The 24,289-nt window shown below is 35.2% G+C and overlaps 1 protein-coding gene across 9 annotated transcripts; it reads right to left on the bottom strand.

Annotated features, from left to right (window-relative positions):
• Positions 1-23,675, bottom strand: stm (starmaker). Of its 9 annotated transcripts, none has more exons than XM_041249129.1 (28): positions 23,609-23,675; positions 19,687-19,748; positions 19,326-19,343; positions 17,272-17,316; positions 16,679-16,714; positions 16,377-16,421; positions 15,511-15,558; positions 14,574-14,621; positions 13,622-13,666; positions 13,433-13,474; positions 12,633-12,677; positions 12,276-12,323; positions 12,127-12,171; positions 11,549-11,593; positions 11,025-11,069; positions 10,357-10,392; positions 10,114-10,164; positions 9,775-9,816; positions 8,560-8,604; positions 7,971-8,015; positions 5,997-6,050; positions 5,482-5,526; positions 5,173-5,211; positions 3,520-3,564; positions 2,953-3,000; positions 2,806-2,862; positions 1,488-1,575; positions 1-915 (listed from the first exon to the last, which is right to left on the bottom strand). In XM_041249129.1, exons 1-27 carry the CDS (start codon positions 23,617-23,619, stop codon positions 1,535-1,537), a joined length of 1,176 nt encoding a protein of 391 aa, XP_041105063.1. In that variant the 5' UTR covers positions 23,620-23,675; the 3' UTR covers positions 1-915; positions 1,488-1,534. The 9 variants fall into 9 exon arrangements, with proteins under 9 accessions (XP_041105063.1, XP_041105064.1, XP_041105069.1 ...); XM_041249130.1 differs by having other exon boundaries at positions 5,173-5,205; XM_041249135.1 differs by lacking the exon at positions 2,953-3,000.
• Between the last annotated feature and the right edge of the window lie 614 nt (positions 23,676-24,289).

Genomic DNA, 24,289 nt, shown 5'->3' with positions numbered 1-24,289 from the left:
TTGAACACGTTCTGTCTGACCAAATGGAGCCCCCCTGTTCTGGGAGAGCAGGCAGTGTGCTGATCAGATCTGAATACCAATCAGTGTACTATACCAGTATTATACTAATTATTACACAAACACGCCTTCCCAGTGCATCACCTGTACATTCATGCACTTGGACAAATACACACAAAGAGACTAACAATTGAAACTTTATTCAGCAGATTCTGAAGTTCTTAACATACAGGAAAATAAAATAAAAACTCACTTTAATTTACTTTTTACTTTTTTAAAAGTTAGGTCAAGAATTACATTTCAATGATATACACTGCCTGCCTTTCACATTAACTTAAAAAATATATTTCTGTAGGAAGATAACATAATTTTTTTTTTAAATGGCCATAAATACTTACTGTATACAATGCATGCACTGTATGTGTGAGTGTTTATATGTGTGTGCCATTACATAACAAAAAACTTTTTTTTTTTAAACTGGTGTGACATATTTAATAAAATATTTTGACAAGGCATGTTTCAGTGCCTACATGTAGTGCAGCAGCCACGGTGCTTACAGGTACAGTGTTCTTGATAGTCAGTATTTGTTATATTCTGTAACTTGCATTATAATTAAAACAACACTTCATAATTGAGTAAAAACAGTAACTACAAGAGATGGAATGAGGGGTGGGGGTGGGGGCAAAATAATATATTCTTTCTACTATCTTTTGAAAGAGTGCAGATCAAAGAAATGTGCATGAGCTGTTCAATAGTGTAACCTTCACCATAACCCACTACAAACCCATTCAACATCTCCTGGAAAGTCAAGAGTTTACGAGCTAAAAAACAGAGGTGTCTTTCCTAGTTGTTGCTACAACAGAAGGGTCTAATTGATCCAGGATCTCTTTTCACTTTCAGCTGGGGCAATGAATCCTCCTGGTGATTAGAAAAAGGAAAGTCTAAAAAGTCACACATCCACTTGGAAGACTGTTATTAGCATCTTCACTACTTTAAATCAACATCCTCTATGATGTTGTGCATACAGTGTGTTGGCCCTTGTGCCTAACACATACAGTGGACCCTAAATCATAGTTCTTACTAGAAAATAATGTATTTTAATGATCGAATCAGAGGTTTAGGCCCAATGGCTCTCTTGCAACTAGTATTGTAATTAAATAAAAAAAACAAATATTCGTTAAAGTTACATGTATAAACCCTTGGTATAAAACTGTAATGGTTATAGTACCATAACTTTAAACACTCTGTCCTAAATTGTGAGATAAAACTTTAAGTCAAGAAGACAAACTTGTTTTGCTAATTTTCTCTTTAATGTTATAACACACCTATCAAAGCCATAAATAATGGCAATATTTGTCTTTTTTTTTTTTTTTTTTTTTTAATAACTACCGTATGAAGTCAATTGCTAGTATAACTACCGTATGAAGTCAATTGCTAGTATATCTGCAGATTGAGAAACAGGAAGGAAAAGAATCCACTGGATGCTTTACCTCTAAATCAGTCGGAATCCAGAGTCTATTCCAAAATGCCTGACCCACTAGGAAGCTTGATTAGGCGTGGTGCTATCGTGGTCATCACCTAAACAAAAACATGTTGTATTTACAGCATGATTAGTGCACTCGATAGCATGCACAGATTACTATGAAATCAAGGCTGTTTCCTACCTGTAGGGGCAATGCTGAAAACTGTATTCAAGTTTCATAACATCCAAACAGAAAAAATACATTCTGTAACTTACAATGGCTATGTTTAGAACTACAATGGAGGTAGCACGCTATGATATGGAAAAGTTCAATTTTATTATTTGATCAATGTTTCCCTAAAGATTCCCTTGTAGCAAAATGTACATGCTGAATTTCATTGAAGTTTACTTCTTGAAATACATACTGTTAATATCTGTTTTATGTGGTTACCCCTCCTCACTCAGTATCAATAGTTTACAAAATATGTCCAGTAAAAGATATTTGAATTTTAGTTCCAAACCATTAACAAGTATAATACAATTACTATAATTATTATGAGAGACGCGCCTTTGTATTATAATACTTTCCAAGAGTGGGATTCAATTCTATCATCTCAAGAACCACATGTGAAGGCTTTATTGAATGAGCAACACAGGTCTGGAGTTGTGTATCTCTCCACTATATACTGAATTCATAATTGATATTGTACCATATAAACCGATTAACCTGTTCTGAGATTATTCAGATGTACTTTTGACAATCGTAGGGCTGTACTAATGTAGCTCTGTGCCCTGGTTTCATTGGCCCGTGCATTATTTCTTCTGAAGTTGTGCGATACGCATTTCTTAACATGAAATTCGCAACAGGATAAGAAATTGTATTTCTGTCTCTGTTGAGTCTTTTATAAGAGACATTTATAAAGATGTACAAAATAAATATTACAAAGCTTACCAATGTTTTGGCATGCTTGAACTATGTTCTAATACACTTTGCTATGCTTGCACTATGTTTTAATACACTTTGATATGCTTTCACTATGTTTTAATACACTTTGCTATGCTTGTATTATGTTTTAATACACTTTGCTATGCTTTCACTATGTTTTAATACACTTTGCTATGCTTTCACTATGTTTTAATACACTTTGCTATGCTTGCACTATGTTTTAATACACTTTGTTATGCTTTCACTATGTTTTAATACACTTTGCTATGCTTGCACTATGTTTTAATACACTTTGCTATGCTTGCACTATGTTTTAATACACTTTGCTATATGGTACACCTGCATAAGGGTAGGCATAATACAGAACAATTTTTCTCAAAGACCGAAGACTTCAGCTTACCATATGAGTCAGTCTCTGTGCTTTGGTCCTGATCAGTGTCATCGTTATCACCAGCACCTGTTAATAAAAAATAACTTCTTAAAACCTTCCTTATACATGTTAATTTCATCATTTTTTGCTACTTTTGCAAATACTTTCTCAACTTACCATTAGAATCAGAGTCACTATCATCAACAGCATCTAACTTCTCTGTTTCTGAAAGATGTTTTTCACAATTTATAATGTGATCTGAACAACAGTTCTCCATTTAGGCATAAAACAATTACTGTAATCAGTGTTATTCAAACAACTTATGCATTTATTTATCTTTCCAAATACACTGGCTCCAGGATTTACAGAATATCATGCTTATTGCAAGGGGAAGTGCATTATGTCTCTTGCTCAGACTTATATATTTGTACTGTTTAAAGAGCACTTGTAGCTATAAGTTCTTTAACCTATTGTCAGTTTTAGATTGCTCATCGTCTTCGTCTTTGTGCTCACCTAGAAAGATATCTTCAATTTAGAATTCATGAAGGATTGTATATCTTTGGATTGTATATATTTGGTCTGTATAATATACCTTGTGATTCCAGATTATCTGAGAATGTCACTACCTTGCCAACAGGTGTCACTATTGTACCTAGCATCAAGAACTTGTTCCTAGATAGCAGACTTCATTCATTAATATAGGGCAGAATCAGAACTGAACTGAGCTGAACTGAACTTACATACCTGCAGAATCAGTCTCGGTTATTTCATCATCATCTTTGTCACCACCTAGAATAAATACAGTTTTAAGTAATAGTACATAAATATATATATATATATTATATATATATATATATATATTATATATATATATATATATATATATATCTAAATTTTATCTTTAATATCATCGGAAGAAAATAACAAAAAGCAAACTCGTATAGTAAGCCTTCATTTTTGTTTTTTCGTGAAGCATATTATATTTATTAAAGTCTTAAGCCAGAGTATTTAGTTTTTTTTTTATATAAAGATCGGTCTCTTTTTTAAAAATAAAAATAAAAAATAGCATTGGCAGGAATACTTTCTGTTTTCCAACGTCTTACAAAAAAAAAAAAAAAAAGAACAGCACTATTTACAGCTACGCAGGCTACTCTAATTTATATTCAAATTCAGATCGTTTTGTTGCTTCGTACCACCAACCCTTGTTAGGAGATGAGATCACAAAGAATATTTCACTCGTAGAACAAAACCTTACATAATAATAATGACTGTGTCTTCATGAATACCATGCTGTTATAATAAGGACACACCACATAGTAATTAGCTAGGAAATGTATGTGATTGCCTTTGTCAGAGTCTTCAAAGATTAAACTACAATCACATGTTGTATGTAGTGGTGAAATTGGGTCAACACCAAGGGTGCTGGAACTAGGGGTGCTCGGGTGTGGCTTTGCATGGCTTCCATCATATAAAGGGGTTAGAGTTTTGTTCAATGGCTTTCAGTACCCCACTTTAAAAATTGTTCCATTGCCACTGGTCAGTGCAGTTAGTTAATTACAGGAATGCACTAATAATTCAAAACTAGTTATACTTATAATAATTGAAAAACAAATTCCATTCATTTATATTACATGTGAGTTTCAGCACCCACATGCAATAGCTGGGTGATGATGTGGTGCTATATTAAGCGTACAGTGCTGTATGATGTCACTCACCTCTTGAATCGGATTCAGATGTGTATTCATTAGTTATAGTAAGCTCCTTACTATAACTGTATAACTATAATTTCATCAAATTTTATATTCCTGTATCTGACATGAACAATTAAACTGAATGATGAAGAAGAAAAACACAATCCCCCCCCCTCCCCCCCTCACACACACACACACAAAATAAGGTGTATTTGGTCTAATCCAGATTTTAATCTGTTGGAGAGCAAATGGGTGTGAAACAATGTGAAATCAATCCCTTTTCACTCTCAATGAACAGAACCTTTCCCAGTCTGCTGTATCAAGTTTGAACAAGTTTAAGGTCATCAGATAACTGGACAAGGCCTGCCAAGCTTAACAATAGAAAGAAACCCTGGGAAGCCTGAAGTGGGAAAAAAAATGTGGCAAGTGTGTGTCAGTGTGGGAATGCTGTATCCAATTAACTGGTACTCAATAATAATCAGAATAATTGAGCATGTGGCCAAATAGACTGTGTCTGGGTAAGGGCATCTGCTAAGAAATAAAATACATATTATCTTATCTCTCTCCCTCTCTCTCTCATCTTATTTTCCAAAAACAGGGATACATTACAGAGTAATACAAAGGCATCCCCTATGGAAGGAGAACACATTTTAAATATATTTAAAAAGAAATAAAAAAAACAGTGACCATGGTGAGAAGAATTTACCTTTAGAATCACTCTCTGAGCTGCTGACACTGTCTGAATCTAAATAAATCAATAAATCAATAAATAAACAAATGTTAATGTCTAGCCATGTTGTTAATGAAAATTATAGGGTGAAATAACTCAAATATGGTATCATTGATAAAATACTATTGATGCTAATAATAATAATAATAATAATAATAATAATAATAATAATAATAATAATAATAATAATAATAATAATAAATAATAAAAATGATGAAGGCAGTTGTTACAGTAGTAAAATGTGTATTCACAGTATATTTGTCAATCCTGAAAGTGAAAATGCACCTTTGGACTCGGTCTCAGAGCTGGTTGCACTATCATGGTCTGAGTCTTAAAAAATAAGAATACAAAAAATGACTTTAAAATAGTTACAAACATTTTAGAGGCCCTGTTTGTTCACTGGGGATAACAATGATAAAAGCATAGGAGACGCGACAGTGAAGGAAAGCCTTGTGAAGTCTCAGTGAGAGCAGAGCAAATGAAGAAGTGGGGATGAAGGAAAGCCTTGCAAATGAATAGTAAATCAGATAGCAGTAAGAATGGTAAAGCAGTTACCACTGGGAACAATGATACACATGGAAAAGAACAGTATACTGTAAAATGGGTGGGATTGTTTCCTATAATAAACGTGCATATTTAGGCAATACTAGTGAAAGATGGTATTGTAATAAATACATGCTGAATGTAACTGTTACAGATCTTTTACCTTTAGAATCACTGTATGAATCTAAAAAACACAATATGTATACAATAATACCACTACTACTACTAATAATAATGAAGAAACAGTACAAACATACCTTCAGAATCTTTAGAGGATTTATCATCGTGTTCGTCTTCAGCATCATCCCCACCTGCATGTTTAAAATCGATTCTTTAAAGGTACACTTTATAGAAATACATTTACTTAGCAGCATTATGGTTCTGGATAATCTGAATAAGACTAACAAAAGATTGTATTGGGATTTATTGATCCTAGAGGTGAAAGTCTGGTAAAATAATAATTATTATTACTACTACCACCATTACCACTACTACCACTTCTACTACCACTATCACTACCACTAATACTACCACTATCACTACTACCACTAATACTACCACTATCACTACTACCACTTCTACTACCACTACCACTAATACTACCACTATCACTACTACCACTAATACTACCACTATCACTACTACCACTAATACTACCACTATCACTACTACCACTAATACTACCACTATCACTACTACCACTAATACTACCACTATCACTACTACCACTAATACTACCACTATCACTACCACTAACACTACTACTACTACTACTACTACTACTACTACTACTACTACTACTACTACTACTATTATTAATAATAATAATAATAATAATAAATAATAATAATAATAATAATAAATAATAATAATATAATAATTGCCTAAAACCACAAGAATTAATTTGAACTCTGTCTATGGTATTTAGTGCATTCCCGAATCAAATCTTGTCTGAGCTGGGCTTCTGGTGGAGTTCAAAATGGTTCACATTCAATGTTGCCAGGTTTTGTTTTTTTTTCAGATAAGGCAGCCAGTGTGTTATATCACAAGGTGTTCATTTGACTTTTAAAACAGTGAAAGCAGGTTTAAGGTAATCAGATAACCTGACAAGGACTGTCAAGCCAATAACAGAGAGAAAGCCTGGGAAACCAACAAATAACAAGGACTGTCAAGCCAATAACAGAGCGAAAGCCTGGGAAACCAACAAATAACAAGGACTGTCAAGCTAATAACAGAGAAATCATGTGAAACCAGCAAATAACAAGGACTGCCAAGCTAATAACAGAGAGAAATCCAGGGAAACCAGCAAATAACAAGGACTGCCAAGCTAATAACAGATAAATCATGTGAAACCAGCAAATAACAAGGACTGCCAAGCCAATAATAGAAATCCCAGGAAACCAGCAAATAACAAGGACTGCCAAGCCAATAACAGAAATCCTGTGAAACCAGCAAATAACAAGGACTGCCAATCCAGTAACAGAGAAATCGTGTGAAACCAGCAAATAACAAGGACTGCCAAGCCAATAACTGAGAGAAATCCTGTGAAACCAGCAAATAACAAGGACTGCCAAGCTAACAACAGAGAGAAATCCTGTGAAACCAGCAAATAACACAAAGTGTGGAACTATAGGACAGATCTCTCTTTCATGCGCTCTCTATATAGCACTGTATATGCTTATTAAACTGTTACAGTACTAAGTTACAGATACTCTACTCTCTTTTAAAGGAGAGGATTTGTTTTAAAAGGTTTTAATATGTTATTGTTTTTTTAATTTGCTTCTGTTGCTGTGCTATTGAACATGTATTCTACGGTACATAGACCCTCTCTCCACGTAACCCAAACTGAAACAAACTCACACTAATGTTGCAGAACTACAGAAAAAAAATTAAATAAGTTCTTGTAGCTTCAAATAGTGTTTTGTCCTTTAAAAAAAAAAAAAATTGGAAATGAAACACTGGCTTGGTGAATTTCCTGTACCGCACCTTTTTGTAGCTGTGGCATAAGTGAATGAGCGTGTGGATATTTCGTATAAAATAAATATTCTGTGAAGCAACACAGAGCAGAAAACACCTATCAGGGATCAATGAATGGTTTGAAGTCAATTAAGAAAAAAAACAAGACAAAGTCATGATAAGTGAAGCCTCAATAATGCCACGTTGAAGCACTAGGGTTCTGTCCATGGTGCTGAAATTTGGATCATGAAACCTTTGCATGAAGAAACAGTTACCTTTGGAATCACTCTCCGCACTGCTGGAGATATCACTGTCCTTATCTAAAATAAGATACACACAAAACAAAATTGAGTTTTGCTTGCGTATGGCAAACTAACATCAAACTCTAGCACAGCAATGCAGTAGTCTTGGGAATGTATACTTTGCTAAGGAACATTAGCAAACACATTTGGCACAAAGCAATGTGATGCATACTGTAGGACCATGTCACACTTTACATTGGTTAACTGGGTAGTTTTTAAGTCAGCTGATAGCGAGAAGATTTCCCAGCTGATGGCAGTTGTGATCTGGAAATAAAAGATGATCGTTTTGCACTTCTTTGAGGAATGGTATATATCTGCTGTTTGAAGAAAGTGGTAATTCATAGAGAAGAAGATCACTACAGGACTGATGTGAGTTATACATAAGCCCAAAAACAATGATCGCAGACAGGTTTTCTCTGCCTGTGTGAGGGTTATTTAAATAGTAATTGCACGCATTTTCATTGTAGGTAATACTGCTACGCCAGTTTCATTTTGTATGCAGTTCTTAGAGTAAATATTTTCTTAACTGAACACCCCATTAACAATTAAAAAATGAATCTACCTTTCGAATCTGTCTCTAAGCTGCTTACAGTATCGCTGTGTGAATCTAAAACAAACAAAAGGAATAAAACGAAACAAATTGTGATTGTTGTCTATGCAGTAATGCACTGTACATTTCACTGTGATTGTTGTCTATGCAGTAATGCACCGTACATTTCACTGTGATTGTTGTTTATGCAGTAATGCACTGTTCAATTCAGGTACATACCTGGAAACAGGTAAGATTAGGTAAGATATCATACTTTTAATTTTGCTGATTTTGGTGCTAGTCATATTGGGCTCTATTTGCTAAAATAGTTACAAATAGAAATGGCCATTTTAAATTCATCCTTTATAATGCTTCCCGACGCATCTATGTAAATTTAATAACACTATGTAACACAATTTTTGTTCCTGGGTAGTAAGTGTTATTTCCTAATTGCTTATGCCTCAAAAGCATAGAAAATTGCTATTATTCCCCACAAACTTTGCTTTTGTGACCAGGATAGTAGTTTTTCGAGATTTATGATTATACTGTATTTACAGTATAATCGTAAATCTCGAAAAACTACTCACTTCTAAATCTTTTGTAGTCATTTTTGTATTACTTTAGTATAAATACATGTTAATTTGGATTCATATGTTGTTTTTTTCTGACTTTATGTGAACGAAAAGACACACATTTGCCCGTTTTCCCATTGGAAATAGTGATATTTGGAAATATCACTGTCCTGGTCACAAAAGCAAAGTTTGTGGGGAATAATAGCCATTTTCTATACTTCTGAGGCATAAGCAATTAGGAAATAACACTTACTACCCAGGAACAAAAAAAAAAAAAAAAATGTGTTACACTGTTTATTCAGCAAGGCGGAAGCTGAGAATATAGGCTCTGATTTGTAGCATTGATCGATAAATAAATGGACTGTGGGCTAAAGTTTGCAAAATTGCTTGAGTTCATGCCTTAATGGCAGCACTCCGCAATGGTCACACCATCATTACTGCAGGGGGCGCTGTTTTATTTGCAGGCACTTGATTTTCCATCATTGCAAAAAAAGGGCCTGTTCTGTATTTGAAGTACTAACAGTGAATATAACAGTGAAGTTCATTTGAATGTAGCTGATAAAGTTTTCAACTGACCACTCTATTAACCATTACAACAAAGTGGAACTTTCATTCAGAATCACACCGTTATTTATGATGATCTAATAAGATACAATTTGAAAGCGGTTAAGCTTACCCTTTGAGTCCGATTCTAAAGAGCTTGAATCTTCTTCTGTATCTATAATAACAACAAAAAGTAAGCAACTTCTCTTGGTCCCACATTCTGTCTGTATTTGGTTGTGTGCTGCTGCTCTGCCCAGTGCTATACTGAGAGCATCAAATTCATGAAGGAGCAAAACCAGAAGAATACTGACTCGCTGTTTCCTCTCTGTGACCCCCTCTTACACTCTTCAATGCAAGCTAACATGTTTATATCTACAAAGAGGGGAAACTGTTGACACAGAAGAGGTCATTCACAGGCAGTGCCTATAGATTGAATTGCTATAAAGGGGTGTATTATTGCACTTAAACTTACCCTTCGAATCAGACTGTAAATCTGAGGAAGGCTTGTCATCATCAGCAGCATCTTTATAATAAAAACAACACAGTTCACTTAATGGGTGCAATGTTGTGCTGTGATTTAATTGCATGTTTTATTGATCTTGAGAAAATGGCTTATATGACCATAAATTCGACCAGATAAAAACGCTTGTTACAACACTCGCACCCACACACATCAACACTTATATACACACAGCTATCGTGCCATGATGCTTACCCTTGGAATCAACTTCAGAAGACTCCTTCTCATCATCTTTACAAAAAAAAAAACAGATTGTTGAAAAAAAATGTGATGCAAAGCACAGGCCTTTTATGCCTGAACATTGTAAGAATTGTGCTTTTAATGTCTTTATAATTATTATAATAAAGAGGGGGTGACAATAAGGACATTTTGTGGCCAATAAAAGGAAAATTGAACATTTCAGGAAAACTAAATATTTATCAATCAATCTATCTTTATTTCTTATATAATGCCTTTCACGATAAGCGCTTTACAGATAAAAATAACAAAACATTTAGAATATAAAAAACAACTTTGAGAAATAGTCAAAGATAGGATAACAAAATACCTATTTAAATTGCATACATTAGAAAGATGAAAATGCATTTTTAATCTCGCTTTAAAAAACAGTGACAAAATGTTGTACATTTTTGTGTCCAATGATAGTTGACAATATACCCTTTGTAGAAAATATTAATTTGATGCTTGTTGAAAGCTGTCTTCTACTGCATGATACTTGAAACTTAGTAAAGATAAACAGGCTTTAAAATAGGTTCTAACGGATGGGGAGGGGGGGAGGGGGCAACACACCTCTTCCTTTGTTTTGAAAGTTTGTGAAGAAGTACCCCCAGTCAATAGCTGCAGATAATCACAAGCACACTTACCCTGAGATTGGGAGTGTGACTCTGAAGAGGTCTTATCTTCTGTAGCTATAGAGATACAATCTTGTTAAGAAGCTGCTCAGCATATTGACATTACAACAACCATTTCTAAACATACACAGAGGTGTAAAGGACATCTCACAACAAATGTTCTTAATGTTTTTTGACATTTGACAACCACTGAAAGAAAATAACCATTTGAGAAGGCAAAAGCCTGAAAAAGTACAGAAAATGTCAACTACCAGACAGTAAACAGGGCCTTTAAACATTTAAAGTCTCCAATTTACAGTTTGAAATACCTGTACAGTGTTTTGCTTTCTTTATATTTCATTCTTGTAAGACATTTTATCTGAAAGTTCTGCAGTCATTTGTTGTGTGGTAGTGCCCTGCAACTGAGCTTTCTGATTGGTGGATAAAAGTTCTGAGGTTTCTAATGTAAAAGTCTTACATTTCCATTATGGCTTGTGTGATAGGATACAACTAACCTTAGTTTTAGTTTCTGTATTTGAAAGCCCTGTTCAACTTACCTTTAGAATCACTTTCAGAAGAGTCTTTTTCTTTCTCATTGACATCTACAAGCAAAATCAAAACCCGAATGGTTAATTCATTGGACATTGATAAACCTGGCCCTCTCATTCATCACTGACTGGAAATTCACAAACCTGGCCCTCTCGTTCATCAATGACTGGAAATTCACAAACCTGGCCCTCTCGTTCATCAATGACTGGAAATTCACAAACCTGACCCTCTCGTTCATCACTAACTGGAAATTCACAAACCTGGCCCTCTCGTTCATCAATGACTGGAAATTCACAAACCTGACCCTCTCGTTCATCACTGACTGGAAATTCACAAACCTGACCCTCTCGTTCATCAATGACTGGAAATTCACAAACCTGACCATCTCGTTCATCACTGACTGGAAATTCACAAACCTGGCCCTCTCGTTCATCACTGACTGGAAATTCACAAACCTGACCATCTCGTTCATCAATGACTGGAAATTCACAAACCTGACCCTCTCCTTCATCACTGACTAGAAATTCACAAACCTGACCCTCTCGTTCATCACTGATTTTTTAAGTTTGAAGTCCCTCCAGCTTACCTGCGGAATGGCTCTTTGAAACAGAATTGGTGTCTTTCTCAGCATCTAAAGAAAGAAATACAAAAGAAAACAACATTGTTCATTATACACTCCCGAACCTGACCCCAGGTCTATCAGTGATCAGGAGTGTATGGATCTCCTCAGCTTACCTTTGGAATCACTCTCAGAAGAGGAGTCTTTTCCATCCTCATCAACATCTAAAGAAACAAACAAGATCTATTTATGGAGAGCCTCTGTTAAGTATACAGTCATCTCTAGTTATATACTATCTTCAAGATAATAATAAATCTGAATCTCTATGGTCTTTTACTGTAAGCGTTAGTATACTTTTACTGTGGTTAACGATGCATGCCATAAATTGCACATTGTATACTGTATGTGCATGTTTGTTATCATGTTGTATGTGGTTCTGTTACATTTATTCACAGGATAAAACAGCAATACTAAAGCAGTAGCCTGTCAAGAGTTTCAGTTCCTTAATGATCTTGTCTGAGAAGGGCACTTACCCTGCGATTTTGAGTCTGACTCTGAAGAGGACTTATCTTCTGAAGCTATAGACACAAGATACAATCTTGTTATGAGTGTAGCTGTTTAGCACAGTGACATTAAAGCCCAACAGCTTGTAAACATACACAGAGGCATAAAGAACATGTATGAAAACTCCTGATTCGAGAGACTGGTAGCTGACCACACTGGAAAGTGGTAGAATCTCACCAGTAGTGGTAACTGGCTAGTAGTTTTTGTGGTAATAGTTTAAAATAATGGCCGCAAATTCACAAAGAATTCAGACTGAGTACCACAGGAAAAAAACTTGAATATTGATGCATTTCCTCTGAGTTCTGAAGTCATTCACTTTGAATTCATCCCTGTTAATTAATCATAATTAAAAAAAAAAGAGATTTCCTTTTCATCTCCAATCAGTTCCTAATGAATTCAGTGTTTATTCTTCACTAATTCATACCCTCTCACTCACCCACCAGGGGACTGTCAGAAATGCTAGTTCATGCGTGACTTCGACAAGAGATCAACATTATTTGTTACAGAGGAACATGGAATGAATCCAAACAAATTAACAGGGGCTTAATTCAAAATTCATTACTTGAGCAGTCAGAAGATTAATGATCTTGTCTGAGAAACTCACTGGCCCTTTACAGCTGATTAGAAACCTTACATGTGGAAGGCATCTTCAAAGTGTGTCTTATCAAAATTCACATTTGAGCCATAATCAACAGACCATAAACCTACGTTCTAACAAAATAATGAATCAAACCTAATATATGGTGTATAGTACTTCCTTTCAGCTCACCTATGCTTTCCTCACTGGGTTTACCTGCACTGTCATCAACATCTAAAAAACAAAACGTTAGGATGGAGACTTCATACAGTAAATCACATCCTCATCACTCAAAAAAAATAAGTGGGCAATGAGCTCTTGATATGCTTCTGCAAGGCTGCCCTGGCATGATATATGCTAGAACCCTAGAATACCTCTTACCAGTGGGACTGCTCTCTGAGCTGCTGGTACTGTCGACGTCAGAATCTAAAATAATACAAAATAGAACAGTTCATGTTTGAGTTATCTTTCCTTCTCCTGATCGCTCATTATTCAAGTGGAAAGAGCATCATACAGACAGTACTGTGTGTTTATGATGTCACAGTCAATGCCAGTGTTAAACTGTACCCTAGCTACAGTAAGTCCATCCTTGTGCATGGGAAGCAGATCTGTACTCGTTCTGTTTAGCATGGATCATTGTGGTTCAAAGTTCCAGACGGACCCTCATAATTTATATTGGAAAACAACAAATTCCTCATTGCTTACCTGGAGAGTCAGTGGTGTCAGTAGAAGAATGCACAGTGTCGGATCTGACTGAATAAAGAGACTTCTCTACTGCTCTATGCCTATATCACTCGTGCACAAGGCCAGCACCTAACTGGCCTTGACATTGAACATAACGTTAACCCTCTGTGTCCTGGTGGGAAGAAAGCATTACCAGACTGCATGAGCACATGTTGCTGTTGGATCTGTTCTAAACCTCATTGAGTCTGGATGGCACATATGAGATGCCCTCTGACTGGCCCCACCCAGTTCATGTTGCTGTTGACTCTGTTCGGAACCTCACTGAATCTGGATGGCACATATGAGATGCCCTTTGACTGGCCCTACCCAGTTCTTTGCTTCTCTTGATGAGACTGCTAGCATGCCTTTTGCCAAATGCACCAAACTGTGTGATGGTACTGGAATGTGGACTGCATAGAATGTTGTCATCAAATGAATGGGACGAATCAGAAATCAAAGGGAAGGTTAAGAGTGCTAACCTATTCAAAAAGCTAAGGGGGATGACAAAAACTTAGAACATGAATTTTGAAGCTTCTTACTCTTTAATTAATACGTAAAAAAATGACTTTCGATAAACAATTACACAAATGTTTCAGTCTAGGAAACTTACCTTTAGAATTATTATCAGAAGTGGTAGCATCATCCTCGGTAGCAGATTCTAAAATAAAGAAAGAAACCGTTTTACCACCAGATAAGTTCTCTTAAAGCTACAGTAGTGTGCAGATTTCAGAACACCCCACTGCTTCTGTAGTTTTGATAGTTTTGCATATTAAATCAATCCGCTGTAACTGAAAATCTGGAACATTTTCAAAAGAGAAAAAGAACACATACCCACAAATGATAAAATGCATGAGACTTTTTAGAAGTTGTTTAAGATGATTAATTACAGCACAAAGAATCAGCGAGTTTACTCTTTTGTTTATTTTTTACATTTTGTTAAGGAGGAGAGACATTGGGGTTACTCTACAAACAGAGATGTTTGTGTTGGTCTGGTGGAAAGCGCAAGTATGGAACAGTAAATTTCCTCATACTCTGAGTATCTGTATCAGGGGAGCCAGCAGTCTTATCAGCATCTGAAATAAATACATGCAGAGATACACAAAGAAAGGACTTCATTTGACACAGTTGGATGTTTGAAAGAGTATTTATATAAATACATGCAGAGATACACAAAGAAAGGACTTCATTTGACACAGTTGGGTGTTTGAAAGAGTATTTATATAAATACATGCAGAGATACACAAAGAAAGGACTTCATTTGACGCAGTTGGGTGTTTGAAAGAGTATTTATTTCTCATAATCCAATGGCCAGTACATCACCATCACTAGCCTGCTGAACAACGCTTAATCTGCTATCAGTGTCCGTAAAGCTTTATCAGTTTAAAAGCACCGCACACTGGCCACATGCACCGAATACAATGTTCTTGTGGGAACTGCAGCCAGTTTAAGTAAAGATAAATTGCTTAATACCATTGTGTATCTTTGGTGTATAGACATGCAATGCTGTATTTGTACTGTGTACCATCTTATGTTAAATTACTACTGACCGGTGGAGTCTGTGGTGTCAGCGGAGGTGTCAGCATCACCAGGGGTATCTAAAAGAACAAGTCATATGGTTACGGTTCATCACAATCTGTTTTAACAGTGCTGTCTGTCAGCCAAAAGCCTTTCTTTTAAGTTCACATCAGTTAGATCCAGCTCTGTAATCTGGTTTACTAAAGCCACAGCAGCAGGGAGGATGGAACACATTTTCAGAGTTGGAGAGGAGGAGGCATAGCAAAGCAATGAAGACAAACCTTTCACCTCTCTGGGATCTATTCGCATAGGTCTGTGATGTACTCTTTTTTAAAGGAAGTAATGTACATCTAACTATACAAAATAAAGCTGTAATTACCTCCTAAGTTTGCTGTAATTAAATCCTAAGTTTTTTCTGATGACATACTGGGTAACACTTTAAATACTATGTATTTACATAGTAGTCACTTAGTAAATACATGTGTACTTACACATAATTATCATTGTTATTATGCATAGTTACAGTGTACTTAATGTGTGAATCTTTTGCACAATACACCCAAACCCTAACCCTAACCCTATCCCGCTAAGCCTAACTAAACCTAATCCTAACTCTTTTCTGATAAAATTGTGTACTTGTGTATATCATGCAAAAAGAGTCACACATTAAGTACATTGTGACTACACATAATAACATTGTAATTATGTATACATAGTACACATGTATTTACTAAGTAATTACTATGCATATACACAGACATTAGAAACACAATGTAAAGTATTGCAACATACTAGCCAGCTCTTCCTCACTTATTATGATCCAAATAATTTAACATGTGGACGTCATGATGATGAACTTGCCGTTCAGTGCGTGGCAATGTTAGTCTATCAAACTTACCCTTTACGCTCTGTTCTTTGGAAGAATCAGCAATGCCACTGGTACCTAATGAATAGAATACACTTTGTTTAATAAGATAAACTAATTCAATAATGTCACAAATACAGTACAACCTAACCCAAAGGAGCAGGCTCTGAACAGAAGTGACCATATTCTTTTCACATGGGCCAACCAACAGGCACGATAAGATTGATTGGTGTTTTTTTATTCAGTTTTTTTTTTGGACTGACATCAGAAACCTTTAAATTTCCTAATTATTAGTCTTTGTTATACAAACAATAAAAAACCTCCCCTTTACTTACTATGATTATCAGGGGAATCGTCAGTATTATCCAGATCTGAAACAAACAAGCAATGAAATGAAATTAAAATGAAGAAGTTTACACACAATCTCTTTAAGCTAAATATGTTACAATTGCATGTATTTCCACATAACATTTTAAATTCAATAAGCTAGGTGGACTGGGAGGGGCCTCCCTCTTATGAGAGCTGCCCAAACCAGGAATGAGTCCTATCAACCCCACTAACAGGATTCTGGTTAGGTACTTTCATCTCTAGTGGAGAGGAAACAAAAAATAACCCCCAGAATTGCCCCCATTCTGGGTTAAATAGCCCTGACAATGTATAGACAATTCATTGCTGTAAAAGCTGAGTCTCAGCTTTAAGCAACTGGGGTAAACCAATGAGGGAAAGAAAAGAGAAAGAAAAGGGGCTGTCGTCTCACTGCTAGAATAGAGGCAAGCCTTTGGATATTATTAACCCATGCTGCCCAGTGCCCAGTATATCTGACATTGAGAAAATGGGCATTCAACAGGTATGGGAACATACCCAGGGCAGAAAAGGGTTAATGTATAGATTGCAAAGTAGGTTTGGTTTGATTAATGTTTACCCTTACCTGTAGTGTCTCTGTTATCAATGGAGGTGTCAACATTCAAATCATCTAAAAGACAAACCAGGTGGAACCAGTCCTTTAATGAATTGTCATAACTAACATGTATTATCAATATGTATTGTGCATTCACATTCTCCCAGACCCCAACATGCATTATCATTATGTACTGTGTATTCACATCATATGAATATAATTATTTAGGATCTCTCTTTTTATAAATAATATATATATATATATATATATATATATATATATATATATATATATATATATATATATATATATATATATATATATATATATAAATATAATATATATATAACAGAATAGCGGTACTAGGAATACGTGTCTAAATAGAAAAGAAATTCCCCTTAAAAAAAAAACCCAAAAACACTTTCATTGTGAATTTTCTGGCTGTACATAGTGCCATCCTGTGGTTTGAATGTGGCGCATGTATGTAGGTGTGTACATTGTTTGTAGGTATGTACACTGTGTGTGCATGTGTGTAGGTGTGTACACTATTTGTAGGTGTGTACACGTGTGTGCATGTGTGTAGGTGTGTAGGTGTGTACACTGTGTGTGCATGTGTGTAGGTGTGTACACTGCATTTTTTAAATATGAATTTTGAATTTGATTAGTGTATTCATATACTACCGCTATACCCACTATCATTTGGATGAAGGATTCCCAAAGTGCAGCCCGCAATGGCACTATCTCTGCAGCTCTCGTCAAACACTTAAGAGTTTTTTATATTTTCTTGGAATTAAAGACTTGGGCCATTACAAGTTAATTTTCTGATCAATACCGGGACAAGCAGTGTGGCGCTAGTGTAGCTTTAGGAAGCCAGGGTGGAGGGAATTCAGTGATTACTTTCCCAAATGATCACCAAAAAAAGCCAGCTGCATAAATCAGAAACTAGGCAAGTTCCCTGAAATCTACTAATATTTGTCGTGGATTTCATTAACATGCAAACTATAATAATCACGTTAAGCCCTAAAAATAACCTGCTTAGTAATGTGAAAAGCGCTTAACGTGGCTTTAATGTGCTGAAATACAAAACAATGCGTACAAACTTTGCAGATATCAAGTTTAACACGTAATAATGCTATTCTAAGAGAAATCATACTTTTGTAATTAAACTGTGTGGTCAAACACGGGAGTCATGTTGATTGTGATATACAATGCTCTGGATTCATTTATTTTGGCACAGATTTGTAATAAATTCAGATGATTTTATCTTCAGTTTAAAAACACTTTTTCTTATGCACTTATTATTTTTTTAAATAAGGAATCCCAATATATGCCACTAAATCCCCAATAAAGTCCAAATACAAACATGATAACATCAAATCTAAAAATAATAATAATAATAATAATAATAATAATAATAATAATAATAATAATAATAATAATAATAATAATAATAATTATATTTCAGAAACCAAAAAAGAAAAGGCAGCCAAAAAGAGGTAGGTCTTGGGACTATATATAGCGGCATGTTATACTGATTGCACGTATTGGTGTTTAATTATGGGTGAATTTTATTATGCGGCCCATAATAATATTCCTCTGTGATGCAAGAACCATTCTGTAAAGAAGCTGTTCACTATTCACTAAAGTTTCCAGATGTTGCTGATAGAATAATATTGTTGCTTGAGCATTCTCATCCTACTCTCGGTCATGAACATACTAACATACAGACAGTATGGGTCTGACTCTACTATAGGTCATGAACATACTAACATACAGAGAGTATGGGTCTGACTCTTCTATAGGTCATGAACATATTAATATACAGACAGTATGGGTCTGACTCTTCTATAGGTCATGAACATACTAATATACAGACAGTATGGGTCTGACTCTACTATAGGTCATCAACATACTAACATACAGTATGAATCCAACTGCTCATGTTAAAGGACACCAAAAGATATTCCTGTATAGGTATATACTGTATGTGCTGTAAGTAAATAACCAAATAATTACATGCAGTGCATGCCATTTTACTGTTAGCGTTAAAATTAAAAAAAGAAAAAAAAACAGTTTTTTATTACCATCTTTGTCTGATCCATCTGTGGAAAGAAGAATAAATCAAAAGGGTTACAAATGTCAGACAATAGGATTGACAGCACAGATTTCTGATAAATATATACGCAATCAGTCCTGCAAAAATGTATTACATCCTTCTGTGTACTACTACTATTATTATTATTATTATTATTATTATTATTGAGGTTGTTTTGATGATGTTGCTGTTGTTAATAATAATAATAATAATAATAATAATAATAATAATAATAATAATAATAATAATAATAACTATTTATTACAGTATAGACCAATATATGAAATACTATTTTATTACCACATTTTTACCACAAATACATTTTAAGAGCAAGAAAGAAATAAGCTTACCGTCTATTGGTGCAGCAAAAACTCCCGCCAACAATGCCAAAGCAGAAACAAGCAACAGAGCTCTGAAATCACAGAAAAGAGACATATAGTGTGACTGAACTGCAGAGCTCAATAATCAAAGCCCTGCGAGTCAGGTAGAAACTCTCCTGTGACAGTGGCTGTTTGATAACAGCACTGTTTGTGGGATCAAAATGAACATCTTTTTAAACATTAAAAAAGACTCTGCAAGTTTAATATGTTCTTTCAGTTTGTTGATTGTTTGCCTTGATAAGCTGGACCCTGAGTTCCTAATCATCTGTCCTGGATTTACCTTTTGAAAACAAGGCAGTCTTTTATGGAGGTTAATGCAACTCCCTGGTATCTTACAAGCCACCCAAAAACACAAAGCAAATTCTGTTTTGGCCAGACATATTTCCATATAAAACATTGAATCAGTTTAGTAAGTTATAGCAGAATTGCCTTTTTTGTAAAGTAACTTTATACGCATTGCACTGAGCAAAGAAAGCTGTCCTGAAAGTCAGTTTGTGTGAAGGTTCATTGAAAGGGATGTAGCTACAGAATGCTTTGCAGTGCAGTGAATTAGGAGTCATGTTTCCAACAACCAGATAGTGTTAATCCCAAAGCACTGTTTCGTCTGTGCTTTACGGCTATGACAGGTATCTATTGTTACAAGCACAGTACAACCTGAATTAACCGAAAACAAAAGGGGCTGAACATGCTGAAGACAGGACAGGCTGCTCTTTGTTCAATGGGCCTCTGTCACTTCAATGAATTGAGAGAAAAATACTTTTATACTGTGTAACTTACTGGTACCGTAAGTGATAAAAACAGTACCTCCTTCATACATTTTCGAACAGGATTAAGCACTCTAGAAATTAAAAATTTAGGTGTGATCTTCGACCTTACTCTTTTATTTGAGAAACATATAAAAAAAGATTACAAATTTGTCTTTTTATCATCTAAGAAACATTGCAAAACTTAGACCTGTAGTCTCTGCACCTGACAGTGAAAGACTAGTACATTCCTTTGTATGCTCCAGAATTGATTATTACAATGCGTTATTTTCTGGCATCCCAAAATGTTTATCGTCTCGTTTGCAACTGGTTCAAAATGCTGCTGCTAGAATAAACTGACTAAAACCAGAGAAAGGGAACATATCACCCCAATGCTGGCTTCTTTGCATTGGCTTCCTGTACATTTTAGAGTTGATTTTAAAATACTGTTATTGACTTAGAAGGCCCTAAACAACTTGGCATCAACCTATTTCGAGAACTGCTTACTCCATATATCCCCACTCGTAACCTTAGATCCCTGAATATGGGATTGCTGGTAATCCCTAAAATAAAGTATGTGAAATGGGGAGGAAGGGCTTTTTGTTATAGAGTCCCCAAACTTCGGAATGAGCTGCCAGCACATGTGAGGGAAGCTGAGACTCTATCTGTTTTAAAACCAGTCTAGAAACATATTTGTTTGAGCTGACATGTTTATGTATGTTATTGTTGTTTGATATGTACTACTTTGTATTTTTATATGTATTGTATCTTTTTTTAATTTTGTTACTGCCGTTTACATAATATATTTCTTAAACTTTTTTTAAACTACTGTATGAAGGGCGCTATATAAATAAACTTTGATTTGATTTATTTTTTGGTTTAGGAAATGTTTCATCAATAACCAAACTTACTTTAATAAACCAAAACAGAATAGGATCCAATGTATCTATCAATTTAGTTAGATTTTTCTAATATTTAGCTCAAGGTAATACAAGTTTCACAAAGTATATATTTCATTAAAGACTAGGACTGTACTATATGGAAATCAACCAATCACAGAGAAGTATTTGCCATAATTACAAAAAGAGACCCTACTAACTTATAAAACAGAGCATTAACCCTACACCTGACATTATAAAACAGAGCATTAACCCTACACCTGACATACTAACATATAAAACAGAGCATTAACCCTACACCTGACATACTAACATATAAAACAGAGCATTAACCCTACACCTGACGTTATAAAACAGAGCATTAACCCTACACCTGACATACTAACATATAAAACAGAGCATTAACCCTACACCTGACGTTATAAAACAGAGCATTAACCCTACACCTGACATACTAACTTATAAAACAGAGCATTAACCCTACACCTGACATACTAACTTATAAAACAGAGCATTAACCCTACACCTGACATACTAACTTATAAAACAGAGCATTAACCCTACACCTGACGTTATAAAACAGAGCATTAACCCTACACCTGACATACTAACATATAAAACAGAGCATTAACCCTACACCTGACATACTAACATATAAAACAGAGCATTAACCCTACACCTGACATACTAACATATAAAACAGAGCATTAACCCTACACCTGACATACTAACATAAAACAGAGCATTAACCCTACACCTGACATACTAACATATAAAACAGAGCATTAACCCTACACCTGACATACTAACATATAAAACAGAGCATTAACCCTACACCTGACATACTAACTTATAAAACAGAGCATTAACCCTACACCTGACATACTAACTTATAAAACAGAGCATTAACCCTACACCTGACATACTAACATATAAAACAGAGCATTAACCCTACACCTGACATTATAAAACAGAGCATTAACCCTACACCTGACATTATAAAACAGAGCATTAACCCTACACCTGACATACTAACTTATAAAACAGAGCATTAACCCTACACCTGACATACTAACTTATAAAACAGAGCATTAACCCTACACCTGACATACTAACTTATAAAACAGAGCATTAACCCTACACCTGACGTTATAAAACAGAGCATTAACCCTACACCTGACATACTAACTTATAAAACAGAGCATTAACCCTACACCTGACGTTATAAAACAGAGCATTAACCCTACACCTGACATACTAACTTATAAAACAGAGCATTAACCCTACACCTGACGTTATAAAACAGAGCATTAACCCTACACCTGACATACTAACTTATAAAACAGAGCATTAACCCTACACCTGACGTTATAAAACAGAGCATTAACCCTACACCTGACATACTAACTTATAAAACAGAGCATTAACCCTACACCTGACGTTATAAAACAGAGCATTAACCCTACACCTGACATATTAACTTATAAAACAGAGCATTAACCCTACACCTGACATTATAAAACAGAGCATTAACCCTACACCTGACATACTAACTTATAAAACAGAGCATTAACCCTACACCTGACGTTATAAAACAGAGCATTAACCCTACACCTGACGTTATAAAACAGAACATTAACCCTACACCTGACATACTAACTTATAAAACAGAGCATTAACCCTACACCTGACGTTATAAAACAGAGCATTAACCCTACACCTGACATACTAACTTATAAAACAGAACATTAACCCTACACCTGACGTTATAAAACAGAGCATTAACCCTACACCTGACATACTAACATATAAAACAGAACATTAACCCTACACCTGACGTTATAAAACAGAGCATTAACCCTACACCTGACATTATAAAACAGAGCATTGTCTGCACCAGTACAGTATTTGTCTTATTTTAATTCAATTTAACTGGTATCAGGAAAGATCACTTGCCTTTTTCCCCCCATTTCAAAATCACCGCACAATTACCACAAATAAAACTTAACACATTTAATCGAATTAACTGGGGTAAAGAAAGAAAGAAAGAAAGAAAGAAAGAAAGAAAGAAAGAAAGAAAGAAAGAACTAGCTTAGGCTATCAAATTTCTTGACTACTAATTGTGCTTGGTTTGTTAGCCGTAATTAAAATCTGATGCACATCACTTGTTTCAACAGGAGGAAACCCATGTAGTTTGTAATAAGCATTACAGTCACACACAACAGAACAAGCCACATTATATTCACTTACCGGGATAACATTTTTCAGAATTTCAGCAACCAAAGCTGGACAATATACAGCAAACCTTTAGTCTTTAGCTCTAATGCTTCACTGGATTGAGACCAAGGGGTTTTATACCTTTGCAACTCCCTGAACCGAGAAGGGGCGTGCCTGTGTGACGGAAGTTAGGCACGGAAAAACATCTAAGGTTACTTCCATTAAAACAGGGTTAAGGGTATGACCTGTTACCTTTTGTCTTGTATGAAAAAAGGTTTCTTTTCTGCATTAGCAGCTTGTAAATGGAGCCCCGATCACTCAAACGTTCAGGAAAATCTGTGTAATCTGAAACATTAATGTTAAATATCACACACAAAAAAAAATTCCCTGTGAAAGGTCTCAGAGAATTGTGTGCGTAATTAGATTTATTCTAATGTCATGCCTTCACCAAGCTAAAAGGTAATAAATACAAGTAATATGACATTTTTAGAACCCTTATAGTGCCCTTCCTTATATTGTCATAATGGGGAGGGGAAAACCCTGAGATTTTAAATTTGGACAGCATTCCTGGCTTTTTAAGACAGAATAGACGTTTTGGTTTGGTGCAACAAAATGGTGTATTTTTTTTGGTTCATGCGTGTGCTTGTGACAAACACATGCTATTTACAAATATATACAATTCCAAATCGTCTCAGGAGACAGTCACAGTCCAGC

Source organism: Polyodon spathula, chromosome 4, assembly GCF_017654505.1.
Source record: "Polyodon spathula isolate WHYD16114869_AA chromosome 4, ASM1765450v1, whole genome shotgun sequence".
NCBI classification, from domain to species: domain Eukaryota; kingdom Metazoa; phylum Chordata; class Actinopteri; order Acipenseriformes; family Polyodontidae; genus Polyodon; species Polyodon spathula.
This window is presented reverse-complemented; position numbering and strand designations above follow the sequence as displayed.

Bases quoted from the DNA above. Each gene is read 5' to 3' on its own strand.
- stm (XM_041249129.1), bottom strand. The intron at 16,422-16,678 runs GTAAGTAAAGGG...TCTATTCATTAG, and splicing joins CGATTCCCCTGATAATCATA to GTACCAGTGGCATTGCTGAT. The intron at 5,212-5,481 runs GTGCATTTTCAC...TGATTTATTTAG, and splicing joins CTCTGAGACCGAGTCCAAAG to ATTCAGACAGTGTCAGCAGC.